At 34.9% G+C, this 26,260-nt stretch overlaps 1 protein-coding gene and 1 pseudogene across 1 annotated transcript in view; one reads left to right on the top strand and one right to left on the bottom strand.

Annotated features, from left to right (window-relative positions):
• Positions 1-26,260, top strand: part of AP3B1 (adaptor related protein complex 3 subunit beta 1) — a 327,381-nt gene that overhangs the window by 223,134 nt on the left and 77,987 nt on the right. The window contains exons 22-23 of the mRNA XM_078153162.1: positions 2,159-2,226; positions 12,957-13,063. Coding sequence (XP_078009288.1) covers positions 2,159-2,226; positions 12,957-13,063 — 175 coding nt within the window. The remainder of the gene's footprint in view (positions 1-2,158; positions 2,227-12,956; positions 13,064-26,260) is intronic.
• LOC144457186 (large ribosomal subunit protein eL18 pseudogene) lies at positions 7,786-8,324 on the bottom strand (annotated as a pseudogene).

Genomic DNA, 26,260 nt, shown 5'->3' with positions numbered 1-26,260 from the left:
ACATTCCTATACCTATAACTCAGGATGACTTAACTTAAAGGAATATAGTTCTTAAAGACAGAGTAACATTGGCTCTGGTGAGTCCTTCTGAGATCCTGTTTGGTTATTCAGTGCTTAGTTTGTGTTTGTTTACTAAGGTTTCTTAAGTCTTTTTCACGTCTGTTTTCAGTCTTTACCAATAAATTATAAACTCTAGAATAAATGCTATTTCATATCACCACCAACCAAGACGCCTCCCCCCATCCTCCCTGTGCCTAGATTTGAAAATGTAGTTGTCTGAAATGTGAACCCCATACAAATTTATCATTGAAATTAAAGCAATGAGAGAGATAACTGGAGTCCCTTCTGCTCCAGATCCCCAGGGCAGCATAGGGGAAATGACAACTGTTATTAGTGTAGGACCACTTTTAAAAGAGTCAGTATTTTGATTCTGAACTGTCTGGTAATTACTTTAACATACTTTGATAATTGATTGATTTATAATTTCTAAAAAAAAACTCAGGCTATAAATAAATAAGTTAAAATGTGCTATGTAATTGAAGCAATTCATGTGCTTGTTAATAACTGATTCTTGCCATATTCACAATAAGTCAAACCAAGAGACTTAAAGATTGAGAAATGAGTTATTAACTAGTGTAGCTACAACCAAATTTATCCCCCAGTAGAAGAGGCACTAAGTTTGAACTGTCTGGGTTTCACTTTCATCCTCAGGAGCCTGGGAGGGGGTAATAGACTAATTATCTGAATGATTCTTCAGAATCTAAAGCCTACAAGGTCTATAGGATCAGGCCAAGATGATAGCTTCTGGATTAAGAACAAGGGAATATATGTTTAAAACTTTAGCAATTACAGATTAAAAGTGTAAAGGTAGACATTTCATTTTTATTTGTGAAACAAATCTGCTATGTCCTTTGGGACATGTCTAGCTTGGCTACTAGAGAAACATAACTACAGGCTTTATTTTTCTGACATTTACTGGCTACTCAGAGGGAAATACTCTAAAAGTAAGATACCATTAGATAATTAGGCTTAATTATGGATTGACTTTCAGAAGGCTAGGGATAGTTTAAAGGAAAATGGTAAGAGAAAGCACAAAGCTAAGTATCGTGTGTGTGTGTATGTGTGTGTGTGTTTTACTCGGAAAGATTTTTCATGGTTGAGTCACTTTGATGTTTCCATACACATAGTAGTTTGGAGGTATACATGAAGTAAGGGTCTCTTATTGCTTATGGAGTAAAAATATATAATGAGAAGATTCAGGGGCATTAGTTATAGTTTGGTGAGGGAACTTTAGTTTTTCTTAGAAAAAGTTTTTGAAAAGCAAACTCTTTTTTAAACCCAGTTTTTCTGGAATTGAATTTGAGATTCCAGAAATTGGATCTCATTCCTGTGAGAGCTCTTTAATGTTGTTTCTGCTGACAAAGAGGAGCAGAGTTTTTGAATTTTAAAGTGAATTTGAGTAAAATAGCTATAATTATTTTTACCTTTTTTGTAAAGTCTTTGTGTATAATTCTCTTTTTTGAATTGGGATACTTTGTCATGTAAAATTTATTTTCTTTGAAAAGAAAAACATAGTATGTATTATTCTCAACTCTTTTACTTTGGACAGTTGTTCTTAACTTTATTAAAATCCCTAAAATGTGTGAGAATGTAGTGACACACAAGTGAGGCAAGTGAAAAACAGAAGGACTCCCAAAGCAGTTAACCAGTAGGAGTTCTGTATTCTCTTTTAGAAGTGAGCACATAGAGTATCATATTAAAAAGTTGTAACTTGTTTGAAAATTTTTGAAATTTTGAAAACTTAATGTTAGCAAAATATTTTATCCAATTTAAAAATTGTTATGGTTTTAATCTTTAAGTTTTCTACTGAATATCCATTCATCTATAAACTATATATATATATATACATACATATACATATACATATATATGTGTATATATATATATTTTAAGCATTAGCTAGAGTTTTTTTGTGGGGGTTCCATCTAGTCATTTGTACCAAATTTTAAAATTTGCAACTTAAACTTAATTTGAAAAATATTTTATGTTAGGAGTGAATAATGAGCACAATACCACAACTTTTTTATCGAATTTAGGGGAAAATGTTTTTAAATGGCAAAATATGTAGCAATAAATATGTATTACTTTTGACAGAAAGAGAGAAGAAAACTTGGCCAGAAAGAAAGCCTAGTAATAAAGATGTTTCTCTTCTAGATCTGGATGACTGTAAGTATTACATCTGTTAAGTTTGTAATTTTCCTTTTGATAAACTGTGACTATATATTTTTACAAAATCTCTTTTTAATTCAACTGTAGGCATCTGTTGAGTACTTTGTAGAGTGAGAAGCCCAGATAGAGATTTTCTGCTGTCATATGTCTTGGCCTTTAGGGAACATTTCTATTTTTCATAGAAGGGGTAAGGCAATAGTAGTGGGCCCTGAGCAATGCTTGAAAATCCTGTGCTACTGTCCACCGGAGGCTTTCTGAGCCTTCTCTAGAATGGATGCTGTTTCACTCACCACAAAACAAACACTGACATGCCAGGGAGAGTGAGATTTTCTGGTATTCAAATAATGTCTATTTAGAAAAATTACTATAAAAGAAGTCTTTTTAATTGTGCCTTTTTCTATGTTGTATCTTAGAAGGATGACTACTTTGCCTCTTTATTATCCTGATTCTGATAATTATTTTTTCCTCTTCATAGTTTTTTTTTCGTTGTTTTCTTAACCACCGTAGCTGTCTTATGAAAATATGAGAAAGATCTGTGATATATCTTTAGTGGGAAACTCCTTCTATAGCTCATGACTTAGTAGATAAGTTCTAGGGAGTTGCCTGAGACACATAGAATGCAAATAACTTGCCCAGGGTCTCACAACTGGTAAATTTAAGAGGCAAAATTGAAGTCTAAGTCTTTCAGACTTCAGGCCTAGCAGCCTCCTTCTAAGATTATCACTACAGCTGCGTAATACAAAGTGTCCCAAAAGTCTTATTGATAAGTCTCATTAATAATAATATGAGCTCTTAAAGCTTAAAACTGCTTAAGATTTTTGGGACATCCTGCATAAATAAAATCGTTAAGTAGAAGAATTTTTTAAAAAATCATTTAAGGTTATTTTGCTATGGTAGTTCATACTGACTTTTAGCAAATAAGTCCCTGTATCTCACAAAATACTGTTGGCACCATTGCTGCATAGAAATGAGGAGTATGTTGCCACTTCCACCACCTACAAAACTGGGGAGAAAGTTGACAGAGGTAGCGCTTCGGTATAGGCCATTGCTTTCCCTTTCCAGTTAACATTTCATATAAGGTCAGACGCTAACAATGGCAGCACCGAACTCATCTGTACAATGAGCATCATGTTACCTACCCTTCTTATATTAGAATGTCATTGTGAGAGCTGAATGAAATAATTTATGTGAAAGCATATTGAAAACTATAAAGTACTATTTGAGTTTAAGTGTGATATTTTTATCATTATTAATCAGTCAATAAATATTTATTAAACTCCTGTGATTTATCAGGCACTTTGGTTAAATAGTGTTATTAGGGGAGAAGGATGAGTAAATTTGCATGGCTATCACATTGCAAGATAATCTCTATTCCACTGAAGCAGTTCTGTTTTTTCTTGCCTTTAATTAATTTATTTAGACATTTTCATAATTAAATATAAAATATAGGACATATAGAGGGCTTTTTTTCTTTAAAGGAAATGATCTAAAAGAGTCAAGGGCGTATAGGATAATTATGGTGGTTCGCTGCTGAATTTGTGTCTGAGTTTCCTGACACCTATGGCTGAAGAGGAAGACACATTGTATAAAATAACTTTCATTGTGTATTCAAAGAAAGGATGAAAATTTGTCTGTAGGGATAGATTTTCCTGAAGGCAAAGAAGTCTTTTGTTCCAGTTGGTTTTTCGGGATTCATATTTCAATCACTGTTTTTTTATGTGATGTATGCTTCTCTTTTAAAAATAACATCCAAATTGGACATATTAAAAATCCTTTTGCAGGAAATCTTCCCATATAACACTGACCAGTCCTCACCTCCCAGACTCTCTTCTGACCTCTGTAGGTTCCATGAAAATTGCATTATTCTGTTTCTTTTATTACTTTTTGGATGGTACCTTCTCTGTCTGTCTTTCTTTGCTTACTTCATCTTTCCCAACATATACACAAGCTGTGGGATTGCATCAAGGATCAGCCTTCTCATCTTCTCTGTCTACAAACTATTGTATCTGTGCAGATGATTCCCAAATCTGCGTCTCTGGGACTGACATCTCACCAGTGTCAATTCTATACTTTCAGTTCCCTCCTGGACACTTGTACATCTTACAATTTAAACTCACCTACTCCCTGACCGAAGTCCTTCATAGCTTCTCCTAGTGATACCACCAGTTGACTCTTTCCTCTTTATTTTGATTCTTCCTTCATTCTGTTTCATTCTTTTTTTTCCCAATTTTTAAACATTTTTATTTAAAGTTTTGATTTCCCAATTCTGTTTCTCCCTTCTTCTTTCTCCTCCCCTCTCCCTTAGATGTAAGCAATCAGATATAGTTTATACATGTACGATTGTCATTTTGTACGAGAAGACTTGAATAAAAGAAAAAAATGAGAGAAAAAAGTGAAAAATAACTTGCTTCAGACTGTGTTCAATCAATATTAGTTCTTTCTCTGGAGGCAGATAGTATGCTTCATTATTAATCCTTAGGGATTGTCTTGGATCTTGTATTGCTGAGAATAGCTGTCACTATTGATTGGAGAAATGCAAATTAAAACAACTCTGAGGTACTACCTCACACCTATCAGAGTGGCTAATATGACAAAAAAGGAAAATGTTGGATGTTGGAGGGGATTTGGGAAAACTAGGACACTAATGCACTCTTGGTGGAGTTGTGAACTGATTCAGCCATTCTGGAGAGCAATTTGGAGCTATGGCCAAAAGGCTATAAAACTGCATACCCTTTGATCCAGCAATACCACTGCTAGGTCTATATACCAAAGACATCAAAAAAAAAAAGTACCTATTTGTACAAAAATATTTATAGTAGCTGTTTTTGTGGTGGCTGAGAATTGGAAATCAAAGGGATGTCCAACAGTTGAGGAATAGCTAAACAAGCTGTGGCATATGACTGTAATGGAATACTGTTGTTTTATAAGAAATGACAAGCAGGGTGATTTCAGAAAAACTTGGAAAGACTTAATGAACTGATACATAGTGAAATGACCAGAACCAGTTCACAGTAACAACGATATTATTCAATGAGGAACTGTGTAAAGCATCCTAGTTCAAGCCCTCATGCCTATGTTATTGTGATAGCCACCTGATTGTATTTCCTGCCTCTTTTCTTTGACCTTTCCAGGTTATTCTCCACTTCCCACTAGCTTAATCATGATAGAAACACTAGAATTGAAGTCAAAGGAACCACGTCAGAAAAGGATTGACTATCATCAAGATCTCCCCAGAATGTGCAAAAGCTCCTGGGTTGTTTTCTAAGCTTGATGTTGAGGGGTCTGTGTGCAGTTCTTTTGCCTTAGTCTTGTACTTCCCACATCTTTGAGGAAAATGAAGTTTGAAGTGTTCCCACAAATGATAAAAAGGGTGCCCCATCTTTCCCTCTACATCCTCCTCACCAGTGATATGCTATTGATACTCATTTTGCTAGAAAGCTCTCCCATCCCCCTGCTGAAGAAATATCAGACTTAAAGAAGTCAAAAGTAATTCCCCTTTACGAAATGATGAGAGGCCTTAATCTATAGATTCAATCCAATCTGGTCATCCTAACATTATCTTGCATAATCTGGTCCAGTTTACCTTTACAAATTTATTTCTCACCATTCTTCAGTAGGAGCATTCTACAGCCATCAGAGTCATGCTTTTTCAAACTATATGGAGTTTCCCCAATCTGCAGTGGCATTTCTTTTTACTTATCCAAATCTACCCTAAACATCCTTTGTGTTGTCTTCTAGTTCTTCCTCCTCTGTGAAGATTCTCCCTATTTATGGCCCACATTAGCATACATATGCCAGAGCATTTGATTACATATTGATTTATCACATCCTTTCCTATGTGTTTGTCTTACATCTGATGAAATTATAAATTCTTTTAAAAATTTTTTTATTAATTTATTTTGATTTATCAACAATCACTTCCATAAACTTTTGAGTTGCAATCTGATATAGGCTATACATATACATTCCTATTAAACATATTTTCACATTAGTCATGTTGTAAGGAAGAATTAGATCCAGTGGAAGGAACCACAAGAAAGAGAAAGCAAAACAAAACAGAAGAAAAAGAAATAGGAAATAGTATGCCTTGATCTGCATTCCAGCTCTATAGTTCTTTCTTTGGATGTGGATAGTATTTTCCATCATGAGACCTTTGGAGATGTCTTACATCCTTGCATTGCTGAGAAGGGCTAAGTCTGTCAACGTTAGTCATTACACAACATGGCTTTTTCCATGTACAACGTTCTCCTGGTTGTGCTCACTTCACTCAGCATCAGTCCATAGAAGTCTTTCCAGGTTTTTCTGAAGTCTGCCTGCTCATCATTTCTTATAGCACAATAGTATTCTATTACATTCATATATCACAACTTGTTCAGCCATTCCCCAATTGATGGGCATGCCTTCTATTTCCAATTCTTGGCCACCACAAAAAGAGCTGCTATAAATATTTATGTACATGTGGGGCATTTTCCCATTTTTATGATGTCTTTGGGATACAGTCCTAGAAGTGCTATTTCTGGGTCAAAGGGTATGCACATTTTTGTAGCTCTTTGGGTATAGTTCCAAATTGCTGTCCAAAATGATTGGATCATTTCCCAACTCCACCAACAATGCATTAGTGTCTCAGTTTCCCCACATCTTCTCCAACATATATCATTTTCTTGTTTTGTCCTGTTAGCCAATCTGATAGGTGTGATGTGGTGTCTCAGAGTTGTTTTGATTTGCATTTCTCTAATCAATAGTGATTTAGAGCATTTTTTCATGTGACTATAGATGGCTTTAATTTCTTCATCTGAGAACTGCCTGTTCATATCCTTTGACAATTTACCAATTGGGGAAGAAATTGTAAATTCTTAAGGGCAGCAGCATATCTGTCTTTAAACATAGGACTAGATAGGAAATAGGCACTAAATAATCACTATTAAAATTAAATGAAAATCTTTAACGTAGAAAGATGCAGAATAGACTTTGTAAATATTTTGCTCTCTCTCTCTTTCTCTGTCTCTCTCTGTCTCTGTCTCTCTCTCTCTCTCTTTCTCTGTCTCTCTGTTTCTGTCTCTGTCTGTCTGTCTCTCTCTCTCTCTCTGTCTCTGTCTCTCTGTCTGTCTGTCTGTCTCTCTCTCTGTCTCTCCCTCCTCTCTCTCTCTCTCTCTCTCTCTCTCTCTCTCTCTCTCTCTCTCTCTCTCTCTCTCTCTCTCTCTCTCTCTCTCTCTCTCTGTCCTGCTGATCCTGTGCAACACTATTATCCTACCAGTAGTCTACCACAGGGGGTCCACCTAAGGTCAGGAGTGTCACAGGATGGGCAGGATTCTAGACATATATGAGACATTGTGACAGTACAGGTGTAGAACTCTGAATGTCCACCTGTTCCCCTCATTCTTGCCCCATGACCAGCCTAACTTTTCTTCTTATTGTCCAGTTTGCTGTTCTTTTGAGTTTCTAGTTTACCATATGTTGTGTCCTGCTCACCTTGCACCTACATAACATTCAGTTGTAGTTCTCTTTTTGTTGTTATTGCTGTCCAAAAATCTATAATATAAACAAGGAGGAAGGGAGTTAGTTTTTGTAGTGTTTGCTGGCATGCTCCAACTTTCGGTCCTTGGATCGGACATATGGTTTGTTGTGGCTGTAGGGAATGCCCAGTGCCTACCCAAAATGCCTGTACATCACGGCCCTTCCAGGGACCAGACAACAGGACAGTGCCCCTGCCCTTGGGCAAGCTCATGGCCAGCTGGTCAAAGGTAAGGATCTTCCCACCAGCCTTGAGGATGCGATTCTGGGCATTGCTAGTAATGCGAAGGGCACACACCTTCAGCTTGGGGACATCCTGGATCCTCACATCATCTGTCATGGTCCAAACAACCACAGCCTTCTTGTTCTCCCTGCCGGGCAGCTTCGTTTTCCTGATCATTTGAGACAGGGACAGAGGGGGCCAGTTGGAACAGCCTTTACAGGACAGCCTTGTTGAAAGTCGAGTTGATTCTATGGGCCAGGAACTGGTAGAGCTTTACCAGTGACCGCAAGTAGATGTCCTGGCTCTTGGGCTCATTGTGGCAGACTTTCCGATCCTTGTTATGGTGGATGTCAACTCCCATGCTGGTGCTCTACTGACCACTGGCCCAACCAGGAAAGACCGCAGTTGTAGTTCTTCAGAGGCATTTGTGTTCCATGCCTCCCTGTCACATAGTAAGGCCAGTAGAATGTTAACGTTGATGAATAGCCACGGATTGAAGTCACTCTGGCACTTTGCTCCTTTGCCTGTAAAGTAATGCGTGTTTGCCCAAGAAAGAGCCATACCCAACATGCTCTCACTTTTCCATTTAGCTGTCTTTCTTGTATGTGGTCTGAAGACACTGTTGCCTTGCTAGTTGGTTCATGTTGGTATGGATCAATACCAAACCCTACCATATGCCATTAAGGCCACCGCTATCTAGTGCTTAGGGTGTTCGACCTAAGCACTTTGGTCCTGTTGCCCTTTTAGGCCATTGTTTGTTTGCTTGCCCAATAGGACCAAGTAGGCTGCATGCATTCTAGTGTCCTGAGTTGTGAGTATTAAAGCTCTGCATCCTAGCTGTCTGATGGTCAGTGTGTTCTGATCTGAATTCCTCCTGAACAGTTGAAAAATTGAGTCTTTGTTTTCATAGGAGGCTTGGGGTCTGTACAGGACAATATTTTGAAAGCAATCCAGTCCTCTTTCCTATTGCTGTTCAGTTTTGTGCCTAACTTGTTGTCCATGTGTTCTGTCTGTCCCAAATATCCATATTTTTGGAAAATCTCTATAGGGTATCTATCCAAATGCTTGTTAAAATCTGTGAAATAGACCTTCACGTACATGGTCTTTTCCACACTCTTTCAACTGAGGAGCTTTCTCCTACTTTACTGAGAAAATTTAGGCTTTTTGATGGGAGCTCCCTTTTTTTTTTTTAATCTTTACTTCATCTCAAAACCCCATGGCATTGTCCTCCATTCTTTAACTCTTTGTGTATCCACAAGTAAACTAATGATCTCTTCCTTCTCCATTCCCCAAGTGTGCCCTTCTTCCAAAATTCTCCATTTGTGTAAAAGGCAGCAGGATTCTAATCTCTCAGGTTTATAATATCAGTATCATCCTCAGCTCTCTTCATTCAACACTTTTTGATTTGTTTTTTTTTCCTTCTAAAATGAGAGGCAGCATTGTGTTCAAACAACAAAAGCAATAAAACATTAAAGCCAGATTGCATTTTTGCAACTATCTTTGTAAAATCAACTACTCAATGAAGGTGATGACATATGCTTTAATTATGATACCAAATACCAAAAAGTCAGATAACTGAGGAACAAGGAACAGTGGAAAGAGCGCTAGGTTGGGAGTCAGGAAGTCCAAGCTTGCTCTGTAACCTTGGGCAAGTCATTTTAATTTTTCTGATCCTATTTCTTCCTCTATAAATGGGATTAATAATAACACTTAGTTTACAGCATTATTGTGAGGATCAAATGAGATGATAGATGATGAATGTGTCCTCAGAGGGCAGCCTCTGCTCTCAGGTTCTAAGGGATAATCCTGTGGGTGTAGTTCATGAGCCCCATTAACTATCAGCTGGTAAACTTAATTAGCTTTTAGCAAAGATATTTACTAAGATTGTATATTAAGAACAGTTGATACAAAACATTCCCCCCACAGCTGTTGGTTGTATTCATGTGTACACACAGTGTCCATAAGACAAGTGTGTTCAGACTTAAAAGTACAACATTAGAGGCAGTGGTAACTCAGTATTCCTATTACTTGCATATTGTTATAGTTGTTACTGTTTTGTCATTTTCCCTTACCTTCTTTGCAAACTTTAAAATGCCATGTAGATGCCAACTGTTATTATTACTTTGAGGACTAACTCAAAGGAGGAGACATGTATCATTTACATTTTATTTACGAAGGAACTACAACACAGAAGTTGTAGATTTGCTCAGTGTTTCTTAGGGAATCAATAGAACTGCATTTAGAATTTCCCCTGGACCTGGTTTTCTAATTAGGTCAGTAGAGTGGTCCTAGCACTGCTAAAAAAAAAAAAAACCAGTTGCATTCCCTAGATCTGTTTCTCAAGCAAATGATTGCCACAAAGAATATAAGACTGGCTAGTCAGGCCTAGGTTTTAATTCTGTTTCTCCTCTTAATTATCTGTATGAATGACCTTCAGAAAGTCATTTAACCTCAATAGGCCTTGGTTTCCTTAGTTTTGACATGAGTAGCTTGGCTAGACATTGGCTGGATAATTTGTAAGATTTGTCTAACTGTGAAATTCTGTTCAATATGCCGTAAGAATCATTTGATGATAAGAGAAAATGTCTTGAGATCTTTGGATAAGATATGTTTTAAAAGGCAAATTAGAGATACTAACATGTTTAGTGTTTTCCAGTTACATTTTATAGTTATGAAAATGAAAATAATATTTTAATATTAAATACTATGTGATCTCAATTGATTGAATGGGAGTATTACAAAAAAGCTGCTGTATATTCTGTCTTTTTCTTTTATAGGTCCTGTAAACATATATTGTGCTATTACTATAGTTAACAAGTACAATTTTCCCTTACATTTAATTATTTAATAAATGGATAACTACTAAATTCTAAAACCATTTAGTCTGAAAGCTCTCACTCATTCTTAAATTTAAATATATATATATATCTTTTTATCATAATAGGGAAAATTCTTTTATAACTGCAGGGTGGTTATTAGACAAAGTGAACTAGATATTAGTCCACTATAATATACAGATTGTATTTTAGCCTTTTTTGGCCAGAGTAGGGGTGGTTTTCTGTACTTCAGCATGGTGAATTTGTCTAATAATAACATTTGTGGAAATATCTTGAAAATATCAACTAATATCCTTATCTTTCTAGGCTTAAACCATATAGTTTATGTCTTATTAGTCTGTCTTCAGTATCAGGGATATGTTTTTTGTTTTTGTTTTTAATGTGTGTAATAATACATTAAACTGTGTAATAACACAGTTATTTAAGAATTATTAGAGTATGGAGTTCTGTAAATCTTGATTGTAATCTGAGTTTACTCCCTCCTCCATTACAGACAGTATTTTTGTGTTCTACTTAGGTATATATTTATGCTATAGGGGTACATTTTAGAGTCCCAGAGATGATGATGATGATGATGATGATGATGATGATGATGATGATGACAATGGTGATGATAACAATACTAGTATATTTGGAAAATAAAGACATTTTGCTGTGGTGGACAGAAGCTAGAAGTCAAAGCACTTAAATTTCATTTCTGCTTCCACCACTAACTTGACCGTGTGATCTTTGCAAAGTTGTTTTACTATTGTATCTCCATGTCCAATGTCCTTCACATTCCTATATCTTCTTATTAATTTTCATTGCTTCCACCTTAGGTAAGATCTTTTTCATTTCATATCTGCTCTCTTTTTTAAAAAAAATTTATATTAATTTCATTAAATATTTCCCAATTATATGTAAAAAAATTTAATGCTCAATTTTTAAAATTTTGAATTCCAAATTCTTTTTCTCCTTCATTCCCCTCCCCCACCCATTGAGAAGGCAAGCAGTAGGACATCAGTTATACATGTTAAGTCATGTAAAACATTTCTATATTAGCCATGTTTCAAAAGAACACACACGCACACACACACGGTGAAGAATGTTTAAAAAGTATGCCTCAGTATGCCCTCAAAGTTCGTCAGTCCTCTCTCTGGAGGTCACATTTGAACTCTTGTGTCTAACTCTCTTCCCCAGCCTCTGGTTTTCCCCTACCTTCTGCCCTACCATGGGCATCCTGTATATTGCTGTTGAATTCAGCTTCTGAAAATGTCAGTTTCCTCTTATTACTACCCTCAGCATGTCCTTCAGTGTCTCCCCATTCCCTATGTTGAGGCAGTGCTGCCCAGTTGATTACTTAATGGATACGTAATCAGGAAGCCCTGTAATCAAATCCTGTGCCTGGCACTTACTAGCTGTGTGACCCTGGGCAAATCACTTAATGTTGCTTACCTTCAATAGCCAGATCATTAAAATGAGGGTAGAAGTACCTGCACTACCTATGTCCCAGGATTGTTAAGAGGCTTAGTCAAGTTGATATATGTGTAAGTATATTTTGTAAACCCAAAACATTATATAAAGTCTGCTCTTATTTATCAGGAGGAGGTAATGTAGCATAGGATAAATCCAAACTCTTTAGCCTGGTGTGCACAATCTAACCCTAAACCACTTTTCTAGCTTTGTTTCATACTTTGCTGTACAAACCTTCCATCCATGATTTCCTTCTGATTTATTCTCTTCCCTGACTACTCTGGTGCAGTTACTTCTCCTTCCTCTGAACTCTCCCAAGCCTCTTGTCCGTAGCATCATTTCACACTTATCATTTATTTCCACTTATTGTTAGTTGTTTTTTAGATGTAGAGATTGTGTCCTCCCATATAGATTGTAAATTCCTTACAGACAGGGCCTATATTCTTATGCAGGGTGGAAGAGTTCTTTGTAAAGTTTTAATTTTTTTATACTATTTTAAAAGTTACAGGATTTGCTTTGTTCTCTGTAAGAGAGGAACAGTAATTGCCAGAACTATATTAACTTAACTAAATCAAGATATTAAGTAGAATTGTCTTGCATTTATTAATCAAAGTAATTCAATTATGAACAAAATAAGAATGTTGCCTTTGATAGTATGAATGAAATTTTAATGTGCATTTGGTGATTTGGACTTTTTCTTTCAGTTAACCCAGTATCCACACCAGTAGCGGTTCTCACACCAGCTATTTCTCCAGGCTTAATAGCTGACCTGGAGGGTTTAAACTTGTCAGCTTCTTCACCTGTCATCAATGTAAGTAATTTTCAAAATAATTTCAAAACGATTGTTAAGCCTCCACATTATGTTGTTGCTTTCTGTATTAAAAGGCAGATAATCAAGATTGACCCATAGTCTTTTTAAAAGGTCCGCACCCCTTTTAATTTAGTACAAATTCTTGGATATATTCTGTTCAAACCTTGTCCACATTTAATTTAAATGAGATAATAGATGTAGAGTGTTTTGCTGATATTAAAACTCTTTTTATTAACTATTGCTTTCCCATTACTCTTCATTAGTATTATGTAGCTGGGCTGTATTTCTTTTGTCTAAGAGTGGCAACAAGGTGATGAGTTTTTTGAAACTCAGAAATTCCTTTTTTTAATTATTATTAAATTTTTCAATTATCAAGCATTTTTACCTCCTTTTTTCTTCCCCTTTCCAAAAAAAAAAAAAAGGAAAACAAAGCTTTTGTAACAAATTAACATAGCTAAGCAAAACAAATTTCCCGAATTGGCAATGTCCAAAAATGTCTGTCTCATTCTGTATATTAGTCTATTACCAGTTTGTTGGGTAGTAGGTAACATTCTTTATCATTGGTCCTCTGAAACTGTGCTTGATCATTGCATTGATTAGAGTTCTTAAGTCTTTCCAAATTATTTACTTATACAATGTTGGTATTATAGTATATATATTTTTTCTGATTCTGTTTGTTTTCCTCTGCATCAATCCACATAATTCTTCCCAAATTTCCCTGAAACTGTCCCCTTTGTTGTTTCAGTTTCACTTTTTCCATTTCTTATACCACAGTATTACATACTGTCCATCACATTCACATACCCATAATTTATTGATCAGTTCTTTGTCTCTACAATAAGAGCTACCATAAATTATTCTGTACATATGGGAATTTTTCCTCTTTGATCTTCTTGGAATTTATAGGCCTAGTAATAGTATCACTGGGTTAATAGATATGTATAGCTTAGTAAGTTTTTGACCACAGTTCTAAGGTGGCTTTCCAGAATGACTATTAATTCACAGCTTCATTAGCAGTGCTTCCTTGTGCCTGTTTTCCCATAGCTTCTTCAGCATTTATCCTTTTCCTTTATCCTCAGTTTGCTAGTCTCGTGGATTTGAAGTAGTACCTCAGAGTTGTTCAATTTTCATTTCTCTAATTATTAGTGATTTGCAGAATTTTTTCTGTGAAGTTATAGATAACTTGGATTTCTTTCCTTGATAACTGTTTGTTCATAACCTTTGACCAATTATTCATTAGGGAGTGGCTCTTATTCCATTAAAATTACTTTATATATCTTGGAAATGAGACTTTTATCATAGAAACTTGGAAATATTTTTTTACCCCAGTTAACTGCTTTCTTTCTAATGTTAGCTATAATGGATTTGTTTGTGCAAAAACTTTTAATTTCCCCTAGGAAAAGCCCTAGTTATAGATAAGTACATTTCACAGATTTGAAATGTAAAAAGAGAGGCCTCAAGTGTGTGCATAGATGAGTGAATGACTCTTTTCTCCATGAGGATTGAGTGTTGAAGGGAAAAGAAAACGTATAGCTGATTAAATTGGGAGGAAAATATGAATTTACTAAATACTCATATTCCTTGGATGTTCAGTATATTCAAGATAATCAGACTAAAGAAATCACTTAGCTTTCCTCTTCTTTTCCAATGAAATGTAACATTAGCCTGTTGCTAATGTTTTGAAGATGTTTTGAAGAATAATTAATATTTAAAAGGCACTTTAAAAGTATAAATTACTGAGTAAATATTAAATGGATGCTTGTATGTATAGAATGTCAAATAGAAAAGCAAATGAAGGATGTGATAAAGAAGATAGAGGCAAAAATACAAGAAAAGATATAAAAAGGATGAGAGGACAAATTAGCACGCACTAAGGAAAATTTTTAGGAAGAGGATTAGATATGTTTGTTGTTACTGTTGGCTTTTTCTATTGTAGGAAAAACATATTTTTTGTAGAAGAAAAATGAGTCATGATTCAGAATTTATATAAAATTACTGATGAAAGAAGCCCTTTCTGTTTCTGTGGGAAGTATAGTATTTTATTTTTTCCCAATTATATGAAAAGACAATTTAAAAAAAATTTTGATTACCAAATTTTCTCTTTCTCTTCTTTGCTTACCCCCCAAAATGGTAAGCAATTTGATATAGGTTATATTTGTGCAATCATGTAAAGCATATTTCCATATTAGTTATGTTGTGAAAGAAGAAACAGACCAAAAGAAAATAAAACATGAAAAAAATAAATTGGAAAAATAGTGTGCTTTGATCTGGATTCAGACTCCATCAGTTATTTCTCTGGATATGGATAGCATTTTTCATCATGAGACCTTTGGAATTATCTTAGATCATTGTATTGCTGAGAATAGCTAAGTCATTCACAGTTGACTGTCACACATATTACTGTTCCCATGTACAATGTTCTGTTGGTGCTGCTCACTTCACTTTACATCAGTTTATGTAAATCTTTCCAACTTTTTCTGAAATTATCCTGTTTATCATTTCTTATAGCACAATAGTATTCCTTACAATCATATACTACAACTTGCTCAGTCATTCCCCAGTTGATAGGCATCCCCTCAATTTCTAATTCTTTGCCATCACAAAAAGAGCTGCTATAAATATTTTTGTACAGATAGGTCTTTCTCGCACTCCCCCAAACATCCTCCTTTTTTTGAATACAGACCTAGTAGTGATCTTGCTGGATTGAAGAGTATGCATAATTTGATTGCTCTTTGGACATAGTTCCACTTTGCTCTCCAGAATGGTTGGATCAGTTTACAACTCCACTAGCAGTGCATTAGTGCCTGTTTTTCCCACATTCTCTCCCAACATTTATCATTTTCATTTTCTGTCATATTAGCCAATCTGATAGGAGTGAAGGTAATACCTCAGAGTTTTAATTTTTATTTCTCTAATCAGTAGTGATATAGAAATTTTTTTCACAATTATAGACAGCTTTGATTTCTTTATCTGAAAACTGCCTGTTCATATCCTTTTACAGTTTTACAGTTTATTAATTGGGAAATGACTTATATTCTTATAAATTTGATTCAGTTCTCTATATATTTGAGAATTGAGGCCTTTATCAGAGACACTTGCTATAGAAATTGTTTCCCAGATTTCTGTTTTCCTTCTAATTTTGGTTTTATTTATTTGCATTGGTTTTATCTATTTATTTATTTATTTATTTATTTAAAATTTATTTATTTAAAATTTTAAAAATTTAATATAATCAGAAATATCTCTTTAGTATCTCATAATACTCTGTTTCTTGTTTGAGCATAAATTCTTCCCTTCTGCATAGATCTGACAGGCATTCTATTCCTGGCTCTCCTAATTTTCTTTTTCTTTTTTTTTTAATTTTGATTTATCAACAATCACTTTCATAAGCTTTTGAGTTTTAAATTTTTCTCCACTTCCCTCCCCTCTTCCCTCTCCAAGATGGCATGCAATCTGATATAGGCTATACATATACATTCCTATTAAGCATATTTTCACATTTGTAATGTTGTAAGGAAGAATTAGAACCAAAAGGAGGAACCACCAGAAAGAGAAAACAAAACAGAAGAAAAAAAATAGGAAATAGTATGCCTTGATCTGCATTCAAATTACATAGTTCTTTCTTTGGATGTGGATAGCATTTTCCATCATGAGACCTTTGGAGATGTCTTAGATCCTTGCATTGCTGAGAAGGGCTAAGTCTGTCAACATTAATCATTGCACAGTGCAGCTATTACTGTGTACAATGTTCTCTTGGTTCTGCTCAGTTCACTCAGCATCAGTCCATAGAAGACTTTCCAGGTTTTTCTGAAGTCTGCCTGCTCATCATTTCTTATAGCACAATAGTATTCTATTACATTCATATACCACAACTTGTTCAGCCATTCCTCAATTGATGGGTATCCCCTCCATTTCCAGTTCTTGGCCACTACAAAAAGAGCTGCTATAAATATTTTTGTACATGTGGGGCCTTTTCCCATTTTTATGGTGTCTTTGGGATATAGCCTTAGAAGTGCTATTTCTGGGTCAAAGGATATGCACATTTTTTTTTTAGGCAATTGGGGTTAAGTGACTTGCCCAGGGTCACACCGCTAGTAAATGTCAAGTGTTTGGTCTGAGGCCGGATTTGTACTAGGTCCTCCTGACTTCAGGGGGTATGCACATTTTTATAGCCTTTTCAGTGTAGTTCCAAATTTCTGTCCAGAATGGTTGGATCATTTCCCAACTCCACCAACAATGCATTAGTGTTCTGTTAGTCAATCTGATAGGTGTGATGTGGTACCTCAGAGTTGTTTTGATTTGCATTTCCCTAATCAATAGTGATGTAGAGCATTTTTTCATATGACTATAGATGGCTTTGATTTCTTCATCTGAAAAATGCCTACTCATATCTTTTGACCATATATCAGTTGGGGAATGACTTGTATTCTTATAAATATGACTTAATTCTCTATATATTTTAAAATTATTCCATTTTATAATGTTCTCTATCTCTTGTTTGGTCATAAATTCTTCTATTCTCCATAAATCTGACAGGTAAACTATTCCTTGCTCTCCCAATTTGCTTATAGTATCAGCCTTTATAGCTAAATCATGAACCCATTTTGACTTTATTTTGGTATATGGTATGAGATTTTAGTCTGTGCCTAGTTTCTGCCATACTCTTTTCCAATTTTCCCAGCAGTTTTTGTCAAATAGTGAGTTTTTATCCCAGAAGCTGGGGTCTTTGGGTTTATCAAATAGTAGATAACTATAGTCATTGACTTCTGTGTCTTGCATACCTAACTTATTCCACTGATCCACCACTCTGTTTCTTAGCCAGTATCAAGCAGTTTTAATAATTGCTGCATTGTGATATAATTTAACATCTGGAACAGCTAGGCCACCTTCCTCTTCATTTCTTTTCATTAGTTTCCTTGGTATTCTGGATATTTTGTTATTCCAATGAATCTTGTTATTATTTTTTCTAGCTCTATAAAATAATTTTTTGGTAGTTTGATTGGTATGGCACTGAATAATTAAATTAGCTTAGGTAGAAGTAAATTAACTTAGGTAGATCCTAATTTTCTCATGGTGTCACTGTGTAAATCATGAATTTATTTTGATATACAGTGTAAGGTGTTAGTCTTTATCTGGTTTCTACCATACTGGAAAGTTTTTGTTTTGTTTTTTAACAAAGAGTTGAATTATTATTTGTTTCAAGTAGTCAAAATGTAAAGGTGCTAATGCAGTAGAATAGAGGTATTATACACTATAGTAGAATATAGGTTTTACATTTTTATTTTTGCCTTTGTATCTCTGGAACCTAGCACAATGCCTTTCGTGTAGGAAGCATTTAATAAATGATGGTTCAGCTGAAGACCAAAATGAACATGGGCCATTGGAAAAATAAGAGAAAGCTATTAAAGTTTTTAATATCCATGTACTTACATTGTTGCTGCTGGAGATGTTAGTGTTGATCCTACAGAGTTAAAAGAGAAGAAAAATATGTCTGAGACATGATAGTACCTGGCAATATTAAATCCTTCTTGGAACCATATGGTTTGGATCTGGTGTAGTTTTCTTTGTGTGGATGCTAATAAACTTGACAATCCAGTGAAGAATCTAAGTGATAAAGAGTTAAAGGAAGTTTTTGCTAAAAAAAAAAAGGTAGTTTTCAAGGCAGATGTCCAAAAGGAGAGGAAGAAATTATTTTCAGATGATTGGAATAGAGATAAACAGTATAAATTATGAGGTGAAGTTTCATTTTCCTTCCTTAGTTGATACTTCATCTTATGATTTTGATTTATACTTACAGTTTGATGTTTGATTTGATTTTTTATGGGAAGTTAGTGAAATTAAGTTGCATTTCTGAAAAAAATGTTAAGACTAACACCTACAAATGCTTCTGGTTTTTACACTAAATATTCCACTAAACCAATATCATCCTCTGCCTTATTACTATGTAATAATATCTCCAGAATATGAGTATTGCAAGATTTAATGCTTAATGAACATCACTAGGAATGTAAAGGAACACCTTTATTCTCTTCCCAAAATTGATAACGATAATGAATAAACATGGTATATGTTTCAGTCTTGCATGGGATGAATTAGCAATCATCCAGCAGATGTTTCCATAAATGAAGGAACATTTTACATCCTACTATTATTTCAGCGATTAGCCTGTGGTTAATTTAGTGAATTTTTTTCATTAAAATGTTATTTTTTCAAGGGGTTTCCAGATTGTAACACAAAGAACACAAAATCATCAATCCTTAGATTGTTAGGTTTCTTAGAGAATGGAAAGAGAAAAACAAAGAGAAAAATACAAATGGACTCATTAAATTGATAAATTCCTGGGCCTGTATTTCTTCACCTCTGCAATCCAAAATCTTGTCTTTTATATGGTTTTAGATGTCCTGTACCTATGTTTGGGGCACATAAAATCAGTGGACAAAATTAATTAACTCCTAAAAGCTACATCTTAGTGCATATAATCAGATAAAAAGCATTACAAAAAAAATTAATTATATTCTGAAAGTTATGTTCCCCCTCAAACATAATCTAAAAGTTTTTAAAGAATTAATACCTAAATCTTTATAATACCATATTTGTATTACATGAGCAAAAAAGGAGACTTTTTGTTTTTATGGTAAGCATTTTTTTAAACAAATAGTTCAGTTATTTTGCATGAGTAAGAAACTGAATATCTCTAAAAGTTTCTTCTTTTGCCTTGTCACATCTCAATCTTCCCATCTTCCTCTTTCCCTTTATTGCCAAATATCTTTTTAAAAAGTAATCTAGTCTACCCCCATGTCTCCTTCCTTCCCATCCCCTTTCTTCTTGATCTCTTGCAATTATCACTTAAAGTATACCCTTTGATATCATTTATAACCATCTATCACCAAACCCTGTGGCCTTTCCTCAGTCTTGATTGTCAGTTGTATATTTTAGCTGTTTGTATTAAACTTTAAGCTACTTAATCACTTAATCTTTTGTTAATAAAATTTTGTAACTCTGTGCTTTAGAATGTTCAAGTTTATTATCTGAAGCACTTTCTAGGCTATTTACCCCTCCTTGCTGCGATAATTATTTTATATCATTTTAACTTCTAAAGGAAATGGTGAAAGGCCGTGACAATATTAATTCTTTTACCCATTTCCTATTTTTCAGCAACAGTAGCTTGTTTCAGTAATTCATCTTGGAGATATTTTGATTGTTTGCTATATCATCTCACCTTCATCTTTTTTCTTATTTGGAATTTGTTCTAATTTTTGCTTTGAGAAGTTTACAGTCTGATTATGCATTTACAGTTGATTCAGAAATGACTCTTATTGATAATCATTTTCTGTCAATATATATTGTTTCTTTTTTATGTGTGATACTTGGTACTTGCCATTTCCAGCGTCTTCTAATTTCTTGAAGAATGCTTTAATGATAAATAAGTGTGAAGCGCCTATGTATTCTACAAATGTTAGCCTCTTTTATTTCTAGATGCTAAACCACATTTTCTAAAAATTTTCACTGACCTTCCCTATGACTACCTTTTGCATCAGTCATCAAATATTAAAATTCAATTTAAAAGATCTTAGTGAGTTTTTTTAAAAAAAAATTATTGGCATCTTTCTGGTTTTTGCATAACAATAAATTTCTGATCTATTCCTCTCTGAGAAGCAGGAACCTTGAAAATTACAAGTCTTTATAATTTAAAAACAAAAACAAACCAAAAAAACCTTTCAAGCTAGATCAAAGAATATAGTAACAAAGTCCATCATTGTTGGCCACACTCAGGATGCATAATTCCTACCTGTGCTTACTAAGAGGAGGGTAGATTGCATTATCTCCTGTTGAATTCTTTGTAGAATTTCTTTATCTTTTCATTCTGCAACCAATGTTGGTGTACAAACTGCCTTTCTCTTCATAGTGGTCTTTTTGCTTATACTTCTTATCATGAGCATTCTAGTGAGAAGTGACCAAGTTTCTTGTAGCTTTTAGATACACAATGAAACTATCAACTTCTCCAAGGAGAATCTGTGAGCCATTTAGCTGCTTTTATCTTCTAGTTGCATTTATAGTGCAGATGTCATTGATACAATTCTACTCTTTCTAGTAATATGTCGGTTTATAATATTATTAAAACAAAATTTGTTGTGTTGACAAAACCATTTTCAAACCAGTTTCACAGAATCATTATTTGTTTAAAAAATGGTGATAACAGTCATTGAACTGAAAGTAAGATATCCTTTAGTGAACCTAAATATAGATGATCTGCCTTTGAACAATGGAACATTGTTTAAACTTTTTAACACTTAGACTTCTTAAATATACACCTATATTTAATGCCCATCTCTGTTTAAGCTTTGGGCTAAGAGCGTTATACATGTAAAAAAAATTTTTTTTTTTGATTCAGTCCCATGATTTAATCCGTCTGGAGAGTTCCCAGTGTAGAGATTACCTCTACTAATGCAGGTCAGCTGCTTATCCATAACTTAGGGTCTTGGAGAATTGCCTAGGAACACTGAGAAGTTAATTGGCTTGCCCATGATGACTCAGGCTATAGGTACTTAGGGCAGAACTTGGGAGACAGTTTGTCTTCCTGTCTGTGACTCACCTTCTATATATTTTACATACATGTGTACACACACACACACACACACACACATTGTGTATGTACACATATACCTGTATTCACGCTTGTGAATGTGTCTGTATTTCCCCCCCTACTGTTAAGCACAGAAGAAAAATCTGATTGTCTCAATTGCTTCTTCTCTCTTTTCCTTCTGCAGTATTCACCCCTGCACAGTGTTGTATAGTGAAAGAATTAAACATCTTGATGATATTTGGGGAACAATGGCAGCTGCTTGAATAAATTGGAACCAAGTGATATTAGAAACTACTTAGGTTGGTTCCCTTCATGGTAGGTAGTTTGAAATTTCCCTTAGAAAAATGCTTTAATGGTTGGCACTGTAGCCAAAAAATTTTCCAAGAAACGTTTCAACGGATAATTCCAGGTCTCTCTGGTAGGTGGGAGTGAGAGGAGGAAATAGTCCCTAAGAGTCTAATTTGAGTTTAAACTAACAGTGAAATCTAACCACAAGAAAAGTTTTTACATATGAACTACTACCCAACAATTGAAGTTGGTAGTTGTGTTCATTTATGTGTCTTAGAGTGTCTGAAAGGAGTATAGGAAGGCAGTAGGCATAATATTTTGTGCTATTCTGTGAAAGAGTGGCAACTAGTAAAGGTGCTATTCTCTGTCTCTAAGGACAGAGTTTTGACCTTATTGGTATAACAGGAATCTAATGAGACGATAGAGAAAGTCTGCCTATTTAGCTGGGGGAATAAGATGATAAAGGGATTGTACTGCCAGTAATAATATATCTTAAAGAAAAATATACAAGCCATTGAAACATAATTGAATGCTCTCTATATGGATTTTTCCCCCTGTTAAAATAGTCAGGGTTTTGTTTTTGTTTTTTTTCCCCAGTTCATTCATCCATTCATTATGGGTCTGAGTCAGCCATTGGGAAACTTAGTAGGGAAATTCTCTCTACCGATACAGGTCAGCAACTTATTTATAACTTACTTTCTTAGAAGGTTGCCTTAGACATTAGCTTTTGGCACGTGGTCACACAGCTATTATATGTCTTCAACTCAGATCTTTCTGACTCAGTAGCCAATTTTCTATCTACTTTGTCACCAAGTCACTCATCATATTAGGAATAGATAAACTTTGAATGGTAACTGTGGTGCTTGAATATAGTTTGTTTTTCTTTTGGATTTCTTCAGCATACTTTTCACATCTTGATTTCTGATTATTTATAGCATTTTCTAACAACAAAAATATAAATGCATTTTTCTAAATAAAATCTATCTCAAAGTTTTTATAGTAAAAGAGAAATAATTCAAAAGAACACCAATATTTCAGCCTGCTGATTTGTTGTGTGTAGTGCATAATTTTTCATTTTTCTTTACATGAGTTGTTACTGACATCTTGCAGTGATCTTCCCTATTTATTGTGATTAACTTTGTGAATTTATTCTTGTTGTAACTACCAAAGTCTCAGTTATCCTGTAGTTTTTCCAGTCAGGATAGATGGCTTCCATAGGTGTCTTCACTGTTATACCAGTCACTTAATAGGTCATCTGATAGATATTCACTAAATATTGTAGTTCATTCGTGAGGATAGATAACATTGCTTTGATAAAGTTTACTTCCTGATATAAACGGGGGAATGGCATAGCCTTTTTTCATGACAGTGTTTATAAAATTTTTACCAAGTTACATTTTAAGTGGTTAGGCTTAAGATTTCTAAGAGTTGGGGAATGAGAGAAATTGTAGATTAAAATTAAAAATAATTTTGTCATGATAAATTTGGAGAAAATCCTTTATTTGTTCTGATAAAAATGTCAGTAGTCATGGAAGTGTGGTAAAAATAATGAAAAATCACTGGCTTGGGTCTGCTTAAATTGAAAACATTTTTTAATTAAATTTTGACAGCATTTTGTGCCTCCATTGCCTAGCCACGTCCCACTTTATTCTTTCATTCAGTTCTCTTCTAAGTATGAGTTGCTTTAATTTTTAAATTAAACTTTAAAGTATGGCATCTTTTTAATTCCTGCATTGCTTTATTTGTCTCAAAGTTAAGACAGACCATCATTGCCTCTTCCCCTTGCTAGATTATCAGGAGGCACTAAACTTGTTTTGTTGTTTGTGCTGTTTACAGTTTTATTAATTTTCCATCACAAAGTTTTTGTTTAGCAGTTATTTCAGTTAGTTTCAGGAAAATCCATGTAGGTCAAGGACCTCTTCAACAAATACTATTATAATGAAAAATGTACTATAACAAAAACATGCAGAGCTTTGCTCAGCTGACTGGCATCTTTTGAGTTAGGTCCAGATGCCTTGGCCCGACATTTAGAGCTCCTTCTTTGGCCCCGTCCTTTGGCCTATGTCTCCAGCTTTATCTGCAGTATTTCCCTTCTTCTGACAGTATGCTTAAGTCAAACAGAACCAGTCATTATAGAGGCAAAATGGTGTAATGGAAAAATCATTGGCTCTAGGGTCGGTAGTTTGAGATCCTGACTGTGATGCTTATTATCTTTGCAACTTTGGAAAAGTCACATGTTCTCTGAGTCCTAGTTTCTTCAGCTGTAAAATGGGTGGCTAGGACTAGATGGCCTGAGATGATCCTATGAACATTCCCCTCCTTATGCCTAAATTCATGTAGTTCTCCCTGGTCTTCTTTTGTATCTATCCTTCAAGGTCAAGCTCAGATTCAGATGCAGCTTCCTGCTTAAAACCAACTAAATGCAATTTCTCCTTCCTTTGAAATCACTTAGTACTTGATGCCTGTCTTGTGGTACTTACCATATTATGTCTTACATTGTTGTTGTTGTTTAGTTGTGTCCAGCTCTTAGTGACCCCTACTGTCTATGATGCTGGAGTAGTTTGCCATTTCCTTCTTCAGTAGATTAAGGCAAACAGAGGTTAAGTAACTTGCCCAGGGTCATACAGCTAGTAAATTTCTGAGGCTGAATTTGAACCAAGGTCCTCCTGACTCCAGGAACAGCTGTCTATCCAGTGAGCCACCTACCCACCTGCCTGCCTCGCCTTTCATTCTGGTTAGTTTTATTCTTGTTTGCTCCCCACTACTAGATTTTAAGATCCTTCAAGATCCTGAGGATCCAGAGGTTAATAGGCTAGCACCAAAAGAGGACTTAAAGACCATGTTGCCCAAGGATACTGAGTTCAGAGAAATTAAGTAATTTGCCAGCAGACACACATGTAATAATAAGAAGGAGGGGCAGCTAGGTGGCACAGTGGATAGAGTGCTGGCCCTGAAGTCAGGAGGACCTGAGTTCAAATACGACCTCAGACCAAACACTTGACACTTACTAGCTGTGTGACCTTGGGCAAGTCACTTAACCCCAATTGCCCCCCCCAAAAAAAAAGAAGGAAAAGGAAGAAGAGGAGCTGGCATTTATAAAATACTTTAATGTTTGTGGAGCACTTATGTGTATTATCTCATTTGCACCTCAACACAAACCTTTAAGTTCGATCGAAACTGCCAGTGTTATTATTTTGTGTACAAGTATACCAATATTTAGAGAGGTGAAGTAATTTGACCATGATCAATCAGCTAGCAAATGTTAGGGGCAGTATTTGTACTCAGGTCTCCCTGACTACAATTCCAGTCGTCTTTCCACTGTGCCAGAGAGCACAGCCAGGATTCAGATTTGTCTTCTTCATATTTGTATTCCGAGTCGTGCCTACTTCACTTGGGCCTTAAGTGAACATAGTAGGTGCTTTGTATTTTTTTACTGAACTAATTGGATAGATGGATGCAGTGATTATCTTCAGTGACTAATCCTATAGTTTCCTTTAAAACATGGAAATAATGAAAATCTAGATCATCTGCCAAAATAATTCTCTGCTTTGCCCCTGTTCCTCCATATAGCAAATAACTTGAAAAAGCTAAGGCTTTTTACGTGAAGGCATGGACTTCGGAAGAGGGCCCATTGTAGATTTTAAAAGACAGCTGGACTTGAATTCAGACCCCAGGTCTATTTTTTACTGTCTCTATGCCTTGGGTAGAAGTCAGTGAATCTTTGTTAGATTCCTGTATTTGCAAAATGAAGCATTTTACCAAATGAGTTTTGATGTCCCTTCCATTTCTAGATTCTGTGATCCTATATGATGAAATAGGCATTTTTCTGACTTTAAGGTACTTCTTTTTTCCCTCCTGATCAGTAAGGTGGCTTCAGCAGAGAGAAATACTGAATATCTGCTTTGTTAACTCGCTAAAAATAAGATTTCTCACAATATACTATAATGAAAAATAAAGTAAGATTGAAATAAAAATCATTTCTTATGAAATATGTAATAGCAAGTTTTGACCAGTGTTAAATTTTGACCAGCACACAGAGAATTTCCCCACTCCTTTCATAAATGAAGTTGATTGAATTTGTATGAATGGTAACTCTTTGGCTTTTATCCACAGTCATCCTGTACGAGGATAAAACTTGTTGCTTCTATTGGGTTAGAATACTTGAAATGCAGAATTTCTTTTTAACCATCAGAGCATCTTTGCTTAATTATGTAATGAATATCAAACAAATTAGTTTTTGAAACCCTTTTAGTTTATTAGAAGTCACCACCAAATTTTTTGCAATATGGAGCCATTCTTAGAAAATGAATAAATGTAATTTAAAT

This window comes from Phascolarctos cinereus, unplaced genomic scaffold, assembly GCF_003287225.1.
Source record: "Phascolarctos cinereus isolate Bilbo 61053 unplaced genomic scaffold, phaCin_HiC Scaffold_4;HRSCAF=312, whole genome shotgun sequence".
Lineage (NCBI taxonomy): Eukaryota > Metazoa > Chordata > Mammalia > Diprotodontia > Phascolarctidae > Phascolarctos > Phascolarctos cinereus.
This window is presented reverse-complemented; position numbering and strand designations above follow the sequence as displayed.